Source organism: Streptopelia decaocto (genome assembly GCF_964273445.1).
Source record: "Streptopelia decaocto genome assembly, contig: HAP1_SCAFFOLD_397, whole genome shotgun sequence".
Lineage (NCBI taxonomy): Eukaryota > Metazoa > Chordata > Aves > Columbiformes > Columbidae > Streptopelia > Streptopelia decaocto.
Window position 1 is genome coordinate 45,727 of NW_028116986.1, and position 13,553 is coordinate 59,279.

The 13,553-nt window shown below is 44.5% G+C and overlaps 1 protein-coding gene across 1 annotated transcript in view; it reads right to left on the reverse strand.

Moving 5' to 3' along the window:
• LOC309451982 (uncharacterized protein) overlaps window positions 1–13,145 on the reverse strand; it is a 49,265-nt gene extending 36,120 nt beyond the window's left edge. The window contains 6 exon segments of the mRNA XM_082076666.1: window positions 2,285–2,430; window positions 3,210–3,347; window positions 3,862–3,968; window positions 4,098–4,271; window positions 4,539–4,653; window positions 12,851–13,145. Of these exon segments, the coding sequence (XP_081932792.1) occupies window positions 2,285–2,430; window positions 3,210–3,347; window positions 3,862–3,968; window positions 4,098–4,271; window positions 4,539–4,653; window positions 12,851–13,053 (883 nt within the window). The 5' untranslated portion in view covers window positions 13,054–13,145.
• Window positions 13,146–13,553: the final 408 nt, after the last annotated feature.

Genomic DNA, 13,553 nt, shown 5'->3' on the forward strand with positions numbered 1-13,553 from the left:
ATGTAACGGATGTGGCAAAAGGATTCCTACCAAAAAACATACACTTGAAGACCTCAAGATGGTTTCTCATCCCATCTCCATTTCTTGGTTTTCTTCAAAAGTGATACAGGACAACTTTTCCTGACCTCAGGAGATGTAAATCACACTGAAGCACTCACTTATTTTCCAAGAGCTCTACGATTAAAAACCAACAGTGTCTGAAGGGACTCAGGGAAACACTGAAGGAACAATATGCTAATAGGCAGTGCAGCAGCTAAAACAAGCTGCCACTGCAGACACACAGGAAATCTGAATCCTTGCCTTTAGAAAAGTTGCAGAATTGTTATTTTTGCCAAAGAAATTCCAACTTCAAATCCAAAAGGTCTGTCATTCAATATGCTAGGGCTGGAAGCCATTCATTTGGAGGTTTTTGCAAACTCGCCTGTGATTAATAGAAAGGTTCATGTTCTGACAAGAAGTAAACAATCAAATAAGCTTGTGCCAACTTCTTAAATATGCTGACTTGCTCATTAGAGGAGAATATTTTGAAGAATGTTTGACAAGTACAAAACCAGCAAAAGGGATAAGGACAACACTGAAGATGCCAGGAAAACAATAGAGAAGAGCAAAATAAAGTAATTCTGAAGTGGGTGTTTCTCTGGTCGGTCAAGATCATCCCAGCTTCTCCACTAACACAGGCTTCAAAGCCTGTTATGCAGCTTATCAAAGGGACTATCATGATGCAGGACATGTGCTTTGCAGGTGCAAGCCAGACACTGCAGAATTAACGCCAATGAGTGTCCTCTATATGCTACTCATGTCTCTCAACATGCTGAGGTCATCTTCCAAGAGACTGAGCACAAGGTCAAAAGGATCCATGCTACTCAGAAGAAAACCAAGCTTTACTAGAAGCAGACTGAGAACAGCACACACTTTCTCCTTCCAGGTCCTTAACTTGCATAACATTCTCTTCGCATTTATTATGCCTCTTCAAATGAACATAAGAAGTAAAGACTTCCCATAATATTGGGGACTTGTATTAGTAGTATGATCATTTTCAAGGAATGGGGCAAATTATTTTCACTGAGGGTATGTCAGTTTCAGAATCACCCAATAGTATTCTTCAAGTCATATTTTAAAATAATAACTCAGGCCTATCAGCCACTACAATGTGGTATCACAGCAATTATCTACATTCACAGGAAGCAGTAACAGAGAGTGCTGTTTGGCTGAAAGCAATATTTTGCTGATTAAACTACCTGTACCAAGCTCTTAAAACAACACCAACACCACCACCACCCACAAAAAAAGCACCGCACAATGAAAATCTTCCTTCAGTCTATGAAGAAACTTCACAAATCTCCAACTAGATCAAAGCAACTGCTCTAAATTAAATTCCCATATTCTCATATCTTGGAAAAGTCAATGAGGAAAAATATCCCCATTTGCCACATAGTTCTGATATAACACCCTTAAAAAACCAGAAAGAATAAAACCTCCCACTGTAGGGCCTGAGTTATAAAGTTCAAGACAAACAATTTTGTTTACATGAAAATATTAATTTTCTAAGATTCCTCTACAGTTATGCTCATAAGCATAGACTGGATTTTAAAAACTCACTGAAAGAGTTAATTATTTTTTATCACAGGTCAATTTAGCTGATTTTTTTCTGGATCATGAGGTAATACAGATTTTTTTAAGTTTATTTCATAAAATTACTGCAAGTGAAAGAAACCCATTATTTTCATTGTAAATCAAACGATGTCCAAGAAGATACAGTATACACAGTGCATTGTTGTTGTTAACAAAGTCAACACAAAGACACACAAACTCCGTGGAAATCAACAGGCCATATCTTCCTGTTAACTCATCTGTTACTTCCTAACTACAGAAAGATGAAGAACTACTCAGGATGAACCTACTGCTTTTACGATTGGATTTTCACAATCTGAATGGCCATCTACAGGTAAAAGTACACATCTGAAAAACAAAACCACTCCCGCCTAGTTTCTTCCCTGTCCCACTTCTCTCTTTCTCTAGAAAAACAATCTAGAGATGGGCAATCTGACAGGCGGAAGGGAACAAGCTGTAAGTGAACACGTAACACAAAAATCCCATTCACAGTCTGACGAGAAGCATCTCCAACTAGCAACAAGTAAGTGCATTCACAAAACTTCTTGTCCTACTCTCTCTGACACCTCCACTGAAGTCAATGGTGAACACAACAAGTGTTAACATACAAAACACCTAAAGAAAAGGCCATAGTGATTTTCCTCCTGAGCTCCTCCATGATTAAGGATCCTACCTCTGTCCACAGCAGGTGCACCCAACATAATGCCAGCAGTTCCTGCCCAGGGAGGAATGCTAAGTACTGGGAGGCCTGGTGCAGCACCTGCAGAAGCTTCTGCTGTGTTTTCTGAGTCTGCGTGTTGTGCCAGTAGTTCACTAAGACTGTAGAGAGAAAGAAAGGAAATATATTGGCAAAAATAACCATATACTTGCTTATACCATCTAACAGAATAGTTAGCAGCCATTTATTATCCATCCTGTGCACATTCATAGCCATATGAATTAATATACTTGTATGTATTTGCTCAGGGTAATACACACAGAACTTATGGCATGACTATTACATACTTCAATATTTCTTACAGTCATATTAATTCTAGAGACGGATATTCATCCCAACAAAGTTATTAACTCCTGCTTGGTACATTTTTTCAGCCTGGTTTTTGAGCACACATAACCACCTTAGAGAAGGAACACCCACATGAACAAAGCTATGCAGACAGGATTAAAACTGCTTAACATTTTAACAAAAGGGCTATCAGTTAGACCTCCTCTAAAATAAAAGGCTGGTAGTTCGTGGGCATTGTAATGGAAGTGGTCTGGAGAGTAGTGCTGGTCTGGAGAGAGGGTTTACATGCATTTCAGTTTGCCAAGTTCCACCACTGGATAACAGTAAGATACAGACACTTTTTAGAGCTTTTATTGGTCAAATGGGAGCTTTGCAACAAAACTTGAAATCTAAGAGAGAATTCTGGGCGGAAATTTTCCTCAACTTCCAAATTAACACTAGACACAGGAACGATACGTATTGGAAGATGCCACTGAGCACAGCATCTAGACGGGTCTCAACACACCATTAAACCTTTGAGCTGTTACCAAAGATGTTCCAAAGCCACGCTGATAACTGACAACTTTATCATTAGAAAAAGTTAAAAAATTACCTAGAATATCCATGAATAACAGCATAATCTTCAGCTGTCCATTCATGAGGGTCTGTATGGGAAACATCAGCACCATACCGAAGAAGCACCTTGACCAAATTAAGCTCCCCATCAGAAGCAGCAATCATAAGTGGTGTTCTGAAACATCCAAAATATGATAAAAAAACAGATCCTTTCACACAGACACTGTAATTATTTTTATTCCTATTTGCTCTCAAAAAACAGTATTGTCCAATTACTTCAAAATGAACAAAAGAAAAAGTGTTTTTCATTAAGTATTAAAAACAACAGCAAAACGGGAGAGGAAGTCAAAACAGAAGTTCAATCTTCACACAGAGCTTCCACATAGACAACACTGTGCTGCTGCACAGGAGATGTTTTTTTCAAATTGAGGCAACGCTGCTGAGCTAATGGCACGTTTCCTGCCAGAAGGGCCATCACAGCCAATGCCTTCTTGCAAACTCAATGCAGAAAGCATCCACTGAGGTATGACAGCAGTCAAGTGCAGACCTGCTTCCAAAAGTCACACAGAAATAGCTCTTTCCGTGTGGGTCCCCGATTTTTTTCTTTAAGAGCTCATTCTCATGCCTCTCATCAATCCAGCTTAGAGAGTACTAGGGAGACTCATGTAGTGTTCTGACTAACCCCTCACCTTTCACGCTGATCTCGAGCATGCACGTTAGCTCCGTGCCCAAGGAGAAATTCTACTATCTCTTCCTGGTGTTCAGAGATAGCAAGAGCAAGTGGAGTAAATCCCTCCTGAAAGGACAGATAAATAAATAAAGTTCAAAATAAAAAAAAAAAAAAAAAACCACACAACCTTGAAGAGAAATATTAATGTTAATGCAATTTCTTGAAAGAATTTCCTTAACAAATACAAAAATTTACCTTATTCCGGGCCTCAATATCGGCATCATAATCAAGTAGCAGCTCTGCCACAGTTGTATTAGGAGAGATGACAGACAGATGCAGGGCAGTGTTGCCATCAGCATCTGGCAGGTTTGGTTCAGCACCATGTTCTAGTAGAATAGCCACACATTTTTCTTGCTGGCACTGTACTGCCTGGGAACAACACACAAAGGAAAAACTTCCAGAATTTACATTTCACTCTGTTACCATTCCCCCAGCTTGCCAACGCTGGAAAATAAGAGCACCTTCTAAGATTAGCTCATGCAGCCTATTCCCTAACAGTAACATATGCCTATTCCATGCCAATCCACCACAATATGCATGTTTCTACATAGGGCTGTGTAAAGAGTCCTGCCAGATACATCATTTAGTGCATAATCAATAAGCCCCACTTACAAGCACATAACATATTCCACATACCTTCATCAGGGCTGATCTGTTATCACTGTCAAGAAGATTTAGCTTACACTTGCTTTCTACCAAATGTGTAACAACATCCACATGGCCATTTGCGCAGGCGAGATGCAGAGGTGTCCTAAAAATTAAATATATTAAATTAGCACAGGCAGACAACTAAAGAAATATTTCAGGCTGGGATAAATTGATATGACCACGAGCTTCACTTTGTAAAAAGTAAGCTTAAGAAAAGATTTTGTAACAGCTAAAGATTACAAGTAGCAGCCGCTGCACACCATATGCCTGAGGTGGCTAGCAAAAACCTTCCAGAGAGTCCACTTTGTAAGGTGACATTTCCTTCACTGTAAAACTGACCCTGCACAAACAGATGCCTGGGCCCAGGCGTTGGTCGCTGCATCCAGCAGGACAACACACAAGGCACAACAACAGAGACCAAAGCCTGAGCATCTGAGGGCTATGGCAAGTAAAACTCTTAAGTTCTTCCGTGATTATTCACATCCCGGAAGCGTATCAGAAATGTAGAAGGTGGGTTTTACAGCAAGAATATTAGTATTTCCCTGCGCTTTGAGAATTTATGCTGCTTTCTTTTTTTTTTCCTAGCATGTTTACTACTGCACCAAACACAAGGATGCACATGCACCTAAGTGCCTCTGATAACATGTAGCAAACCAGAGAGCAAGACTCTGTAATCCTGACTACAGGAAAGTAATATTTGACCATCCCGACATGTTAAACTATCATAGTCATAAAAAGCCTACTACAGAGGAAGTCCTCTTCAAGGAAGGAATATTGTATTTCAACAGTACATGACCAGCATAAGAAAATGAAACTTTTTTCTTCAAGTTAAAGTCTTGTCAGAAAGAAAAGAGCTCCTTCAAGCCACAGAACATTTTAGGTCTGATGTCAATTAATCAGCCTAGTTGTACCCAAAGACACAATCACCCAGAAGGTCCTTGCATGTGTTTCCCTCTAAATCACAGGCAGAAAGCAGCACAAGCTTCACTCTGTGCAGAAGGTAAAGCTCCTGCTGCTCTGCAGGACACCTGTCCCAACAGAGAAGGAGACAATCCACAAAACACACAGGACCTTTCTCCCTTGAAGGTGATGCAATAACAATCCTGCAGTTCCTCTAGAACTGAGGGGGATGGCAGCACCAGTTTTGAACTGCAACACTGTGGGTAGGTCCTTGTCTGTATTTAGAAATGCCCAACTAACATTGCAATTGCTTTGGTACCTTGCTGAGAAGCAAGAGGACAGCAGCTCTCTCCCACTGGCTAGGTGGGAATGAAAAGGGAGAGGTAAACAAATGCAGTGGTATGTGATGCAGAAACACAGTAATTTGTAATGCAGATACTTCTCGTTACAGTGCAGCTGATGCGCCTCCTCCATGGCAACAAGGACGAGGACAAGAAAAACACGCAGAACACAGAACTTGCAATATCTTGCTACAGATGGGGAAGAGACAGAACCATCAACGGAGGAGTCCCTCAATGGTGACTACCACCACTTTTTGAGAAATTCCCATGTAAGTATACAGGATCCTCCATATCTGAAGAAATGACTGACTAAGATTATCTGGGAGCGCTGACCATAACTGGCTATGAAGGATTCCACCATCACCGAAAAGCTGCTACTAGCAAGCACTATGAAACATGACAAACCTCAAGAAGTCACTATCAGCTCTGCAAACCGAAAAGCCTTCAGGAAACCTGCAACTGGTTGCTGCCCTCCTCAACCAAGCCTCTCAGCCTGCCAACAGGAAAGGAGATGGCTCTGCTTGCAGCAAGGCCTGCTGAGCTCCACAGAAGATCCACTTTAGGGAACAGGCTGGCAGGGAATATCACAGTTTCACGTACCTGCAAGAAACCTCCAGTAACACCAAAGCTGCTCTGCCACCCAGCCGTGGGGACCCTGCCCAGACTCTGCTTCTCCTGCTGCTGCAATCCTATGCTGATCAGCCATGGGGTAAAAGAGAACTGCTGATGCCTGAGCAGCTGCAAAACCGCCCCAATGGGATACAACAGGGAAACAGCAGGCTGGTGTCATGCATTTCCAACAGCACTTGAGCCCATGACCCAGCAGCTACAAGCTAAGCAATGAAAAGCTCTAGAGTTCACTCTGACAGGCAGCGGACAAGGTAAATCTCTCTTAGCGATTAGCTTCGACCCAGGATTCATGACTAGCTGGCATCATGCCTATAGTGCTTCCAACTCCCTGCTAAGTTTTGCCCATCTCGTTCAGTAAGGCTGAAGGCTTTGCTAGACCACCTCTGAAAAGCTGCCCGCTCCTAACTGATACTGTTCCAGGTGCAGTTTTTGGGAGGTCCTGTGGGCTACAGGACCTACCTACTTTATGCAAGGAGCCTGTAGGTCTGATACTTGCCATGTCCCTGGTACAAGATTTTGGTTTTGGAAATCCTGAGCAGAACAGAGATACTCATATGAACAATGCACGCCTTAGCCATTACTAGTCACATTTCTTATTCTTTACATCTCTTTCCAACTATGTCAACTCTTCCGGTCCCTGGAGGACACAGTGAAGCTCTGAAACACAACTGCATGTGATGGTCACTCACAACACATATCACAGCCACAAGCACTTAAGAGGGCACAGCTGGGCCTGCAACCCTCATGGCTGGTATAGTGTACAGGGGTTGCAGCAACCAGGCAGACTGTCCACTGAATTCCTCTCAGGTGAGCTTTTCAGCACTGGGCACTGTCATGCCAAAGTCATCACAGTGCTCTATGTATGTACACTACTTTCTCTTGTGTTTTTTTTTCGGTTGGGTTTTTTTGTTTGTTTGGTTGGGTGTTTTTTATTTTTTAGAGTGTGTTACTTTAGTTGCTCATGAAATAAATAACTTACGATTTTTCTATGTATAAACAACGTTTAATCCAATTCCTTAATTGTATTCCTTAAACACATTGATATGTTCATTAGAGCATAAGCAAAATAGCGCTGGGTGCGTGGGGGATTCGCTCCACCCAACACGCATACCTTTAAACAATAAGAAGTGTGCTTAAATACAGTAAGGTATTACATATTCATAATAACCCCAGGAATGCCTATACATATTCGTAACCTTTCCCTGCCTCTTCTAAAATCAGTCTCAGAGAACCATTTCCATAGTCTCCTCCTTGACCCTCCCCTCTTGCACCTGTGCAGTGTCACTTGGTGATTTTGAGGAGGGGTCTTTGGGGGCCTTTGGATGAAGGCTCCCTCAGCTTTGTCACAGTGAACTTTTCAGCATTGGCTCATTATGGTGAATTGGCTGGAACCCAAGCTGCCAAGTCGACCGAAATCAGACTGGCACTCCCTTTTTGCTGTAAATCTTGGCTATCTTGTCTCCTCAAGGTTACAGCTGGTGCTGTAAAACTTATCTTGGCATTCGATGAGGTTCTGTTTTTTTCTTAACACAACTGGTTACATACAGCTCTAAACTAGATATTCATTATGTGGCTTAAAGTGGTGGTTCTTTAGTAAGCCCTTCTTATGTGGTTGGTTAACCCTTAAAATGTTAGTTTCCTCTATCAATATAACTTCATAAACAAGTTTCATAACTTTTTACACAGACAACACTTATGCTGCTGCACAGGAGATGTTTTTTTCAAATTGAGGCAACGCTGCTGAGCTAATGGCATGTTTCCTGCCAGAAGGGCCATCACAGCCAATGCCTTCTTGCAAACTCAATGCAGAAAGCATCCACTGAGGTATGACAGCAGTCAAGTGCAGACCTGCTTCCAAAAGTCACACAGAAATAGCTCTTTCCGTGTGGGTCCCCGATTTTTTTCTTTAAGAGCTCATTCTCATGCCTCTCATCAATCCAGCTTAGAGAGTACTAGGGAGACTCATGTAGTGTTCTGACTAACCCCTCACCTTTCACGCTGATCTCGAGCATGCACGTTAGCTCCGTGCCCAAGGAGAAATTCTACTATCTCTTCCTGGTGTTCAGAGATAGCAAGAGCAAGTGGAGTAAATCCCTCCTGAAAGGACAGATAAATAAATAAAGTTCAAAATAAAAAAAAAAAAAAAAACCACACAACCTTGAAGAGAAATATTAATGTTAATGCAATTTCTTGAAAGAATTTCCTTAACAAATACAAAAATTTACCTTATTCCGGGCCTCAATATCGGCATCATAATCAAGTAGCAGCTCTGCCACAGTTGTATTAGGAGAGATGACAGACAGATGCAGGGCAGTGTTGCCATCAGCATCTGGCAGGTTTGGTTCAGCACCATGTTCTAGTAGAATAGCCACACATTTTTCTTGCTGGCACTGTACTGCCTGGGAACAACACACAAAGGAAAAACTTCCAGAATTTACATTTCACTCTGTTACCATTCCCCCAGCTTGCCAACGCTGGAAAATAAGAGCACCTTCTAAGATTAGCTCATGCAGCCTATTCCCTAACAGTAACATATGCCTATTCCATGCCAATCCACCACAATATGCATGTTTCTACATAGGGCTGTGTAAAGAGTCCTGCCAGATACATCATTTAGTGCATAATCAATAAGCCCCACTTACAAGCACATAACATATTCCACATACCTTCATCAGGGCTGATCTGTTATCACTGTCAAGAAGATTTAGCTTACACTTGCTTTCTACCAAATGTGTAACAACATCCACATGGCCATTTGCGCAGGCGAGATGCAGAGGTGTCCTAAAAATTAAATATATTAAATTAGCACAGGCAGACAACTAAAGAAATATTTCAGGCTGGGATAAATTGATATGACCACGAGCTTCACTTTGTAAAAAGTAAGCTTAAGAAAAGATTTTGTAACAGCTAAAGATTACAAGTAGCAGCCGCTGCACACCATATGCCTGAGGTGGCTAGCAAAAACCTTCCAGAGAGTCCACTTTGTAAGGTGACATTTCCTTCACTGTAAAACTGACCCTGCACAAACAGATGCCTGGGCCCAGGCGTTGGTCGCTGCATCCAGCAGGACAACACACAAGGCACAACAACAGAGACCAAAGCCTGAGCATCTGAGGGCTATGGCAAGTAAAACTCTTAAGTTCTTCCGTGATTATTCACATCCCGGAAGCGTATCAGAAATGTAGAAGGTGGGTTTTACAGCAAGAATATTAGTATTTCCCTGCGCTTTGAGAATTTATGCTGCTTTCTTTTTTTTTTCCTAGCATGTTTACTACTGCACCAAACACAAGGATGCACATGCACCTAAGTGCCTCTGATAACATGTAGCAAACCAGAGAGCAAGACTCTGTAATCCTGACTACAGGAAAGTAATATTTGACCATCCCGACATGTTAAACTATCATAGTCATAAAAAGCCTACTACAGAGGAAGTCCTCTTCAAGGAAGGAATATTGTATTTCAACAGTACATGACCAGCATAAGAAAATGAAACTTTTTTCTTCAAGTTAAAGTCTTGTCAGAAAGAAAAGAGCTCCTTCAAGCCACAGAACATTTTAGGTCTGATGTCAATTAATCAGCCTAGTTGTACCCAAAGACACAATCACCCAGAAGGTCCTTGCATGTGTTTCCCTCTAAATCACAGGCAGAAAGCAGCACAAGCTTCACTCTGTGCAGAAGGTAAAGCTCCTGCTGCTCTGCAGGACACCTGTCCCAACAGAGAAGGAGACCACCTCTGAAAAACTGCCCACTCCTAACTGATACTGTTCCAGGTGCAGTTTTTGGGAGGTCCTGTGGGCTACAGGACCTTCTTTATGCAAGGAGCCTGTAGGTCTGATACTTGCCATGTCCCTGGTACAAGATTTTGTTTTTGGAAATCCTGAGGAGCTGAACAGAGATACTCATATGAACAATGCACACCTTAGCCATTACTAGTCACGTTTCTTGTTCTTTACATCACTTTCCAACTATGTCAACTCTACCGGTCCCTGGAGGACACAGTGAAGCTCTGAAACACAACTGCATGTGATGGTCACTCACAACACATATCACAGCCACAAGCACTTAAGAGGGCACAGCTGGGCCTGCAACCCTCATGGCTGGTATAGTGTACAGGGGTTGCAGCAACCAGGCAGACTGTCCACTGAATTCCTCTCAGGTGAGCTTTTCAGCACTGGGCACTGTCATGCCAAAGTCATCACAGTGCTCTATGTATGTACACTACTTTCTCTTGTGTTTGTTTGGTTTTTTTTTCTTTTTACAGTGTGTTACTTTATTTGCTTAGTTATAACACTGATAGTACTATGACACACAGAAGGAAACCTTTCCAGAGGAAACAAAGCTTTCTAGACAAGATGAACTTAAAATCTAAAACCGGCCAAATTTCCTAACAGGGTCTGCTAAGACCTGATGACTGACTGAATCAGCCACAGTCAAAGAGAAGGGGTAGTAAGAAAAAAAGATAAACATTCAGCAGCTATTTCCACAAATGTCATTGGGCACCTTGACTCAGGAAGCTGGAGTGTGCACAAAAAGCACTCAGACCACCTTAAACTGCATCCCTCATCGCCAACTGCATAAACAAATCCTAACTGGCAACACAAAGGCACACACCACACATTACTGAAGTGTATGCTTACCATGCTCTTTCTTGCTTCTCCTACAAATATAGGTGTATTTAATCACAGAATCACAGAATCGACTGGGTTGGAAAAGACCTCACAGATCATCAAGTCCAACCCTTGGTCCAACTTCAGTCCATTTACTAGATCATGGCACTAAGTGCCATGTCCAATCTCAGTTTAAAAACCTCCAGGGATGGTGAGTCCACCACCTCCCTGGGCAGGCCATTCCAAGGCCTGACCACTCTCTCCCTAAAGAATTTCTTTCTAATCTCCAGCCTCAATTTCCCCTGGCAGAGTTGAAGCCCATGTCCCCTTGTCCTATTGCTGATGCCTGGGAGAAGAGCCCAATCCCCACCTGGCTAGAACTGCCCTTCAGGTAGTTCTAGAGAGTGCTGAGCTCAGCTCTGAGCCTCCTCTTGCCCAGACTAAACAAGCCCAGCTCCCTCAGCCTCTCCCCATAGGTCTTATGCTCAAGTCCCTTCACCAGTCTTGTTGCTCTTCTCTGGACCCGCTCCAGCACTTCAATGTCTTTCCTGAAGTGAGGGGCCCAGAGCTGAACACAATACTCCAGGTGTGGCCTCACCAATGCAGAGTACAGGGGAAGGATCACTGCCCTTGTCCTGCTGACCACGCTATTTTTGATACAGGACAGGATCCCATTGGCCTTCTTGGCCACCTGGGCACACTGTTGGCTCATGTTGAGCTTCCTGTCAATTAGTCCCCCCAGGTCCCTTTCTGCCTGGCTGCTCTCCAGCCACTCTGCGCCCAGCAGTCACTCTCTAGCACTGCAGGGGGTTGTTGTGGCCAAAGCGCAGGACCTGGCATTTGACCTTGTTGAACTCATCCCATTTAAGGGCTTTCAGGGCAGTATGCTAGCTGGCTGGCAAAAGTCCAGTCTTTGCGATAGATGCTGAGCTACTCTGATAAAATCAGCATGTTTTCAGAATGTCATAAAGGTTTTGACTCCAAGACTTTTCAAAAAAAAGGCATTAGAGTATTGACACATACATGACCCAAAACTTCAGCTGATTCCCTTATGCTTATGATGGATCACTAAGAGCTATGCTGCAGCCCAGGGCTTCTCCTTAAAATATAATTGCAAGCACTTGCTATGCTTGACTCAAAAACCCACAGAGTAACACCCGCCAGAAAAAGCAGTTTCTCCTGCAAGTTGCTGCCCAGATCTTCCAAGCCAAGGCACCAATTAGCTGTGCGAAAGCCTCAGAACAAACAACTAAGTACCTGCCACCCAAAATCAGACTATTGCTTTGGCTGACACATCACAGTCATAAAAGACGTATCAGGCAACTGCGCATGGAGAACCAAGATAAAACACAGTCATTTTGCACTAGAACTCTTTCCTAACTGCAGCGCCTACCTCTCCACAAGTTACTCCCTGGTAAGAGAATGGCAGCTTTTTTGGCTCAACTGCTAAACTTGCACGCCGAGCCCTTAGAGATACACGGAGATGCATGCCATTGCAGTTTGACTTTTGAGTGTGGCTGGAGAACGGCTGTGATGTCCCTTGTGCACCCCGTCTTCCTGCTGCCAGCTCCCCTCCACCCCTGCGCAGGGAAATACGACTCCGGGAAACGAGACCGGGACAAAAGGCGACAGTGGGATGCTAGGTCGAATAGAAGTGTTTCTGGCAGCACAAGGGCCGAGCTCGGTGACAGAACCAGCCCTCCCGCCCCTCGCAGCGACGCGGCCGTTTGTCCCCAGCGCCGCGTCGCTGCCGGGGGCTGCGGCTGCACCTCGAGGCTCCCGCCGCTGCCGCCCCCGCCCTGCGGCGCTGCTCCCCCCTTACCTCGCCTCCTCGTCCCGCCCGTCGATGCTGAATTTCTTCAGCCGCCGCCGCAGCTTGGCCAGGTCTCCGCTGGCAGCCGCGCGGTGCAGCTTGCTCAACTCCTTGTACTGGATGTCGTAGGCACCGGCGGGGCAGGGCAGGGAGGCGCCGCCGGACGGCGGCTGCCCCTTCTTCCTCCACGCGAAGCCAAAGATCCTCTTCATCGCGCAGCGGGGGCGCGGGCACGGTCCCGCCTCAGGCGAGCAACGGCGGCAGGCAATCGGCCGGCAGAGTCGGGGACTGGGACAGGGGAGAGTGGAGCTCCCGCAAGCGGCCTCCGCCCGCTACCACTGCTGCGCGGCGAACTGCGAGGGGCGGGTGTCCAGAGAACAGCGTCTCGCTGCCCCGCTAACGGCAACAGCGCTAACGGCCACCGCCCCCCACGCGACGGCGCAGGCGCGGTTGGGCGGTGACGGGAGGAACGGCTGGCTCTGCCCGCCGCGCGGCCGGCTCCCCGCGTGCGCCGCCTCGAGAGCGTGGTGGCCGTTAGCGGCGCCGTTAAGTAGCCGAGGGGCGGCCGCCATAGTTATGTGTGAGGCTGTTTATGGACAAAATCTCCAATGCAATTCATGTCCTGGTTTATTTATCAGTCCTACTTGTACGTATCTCAGTAGAACTGCTCCTTGTTTTCTGGAGTTGGGACTTTGCCAGCATCTGATTGGTT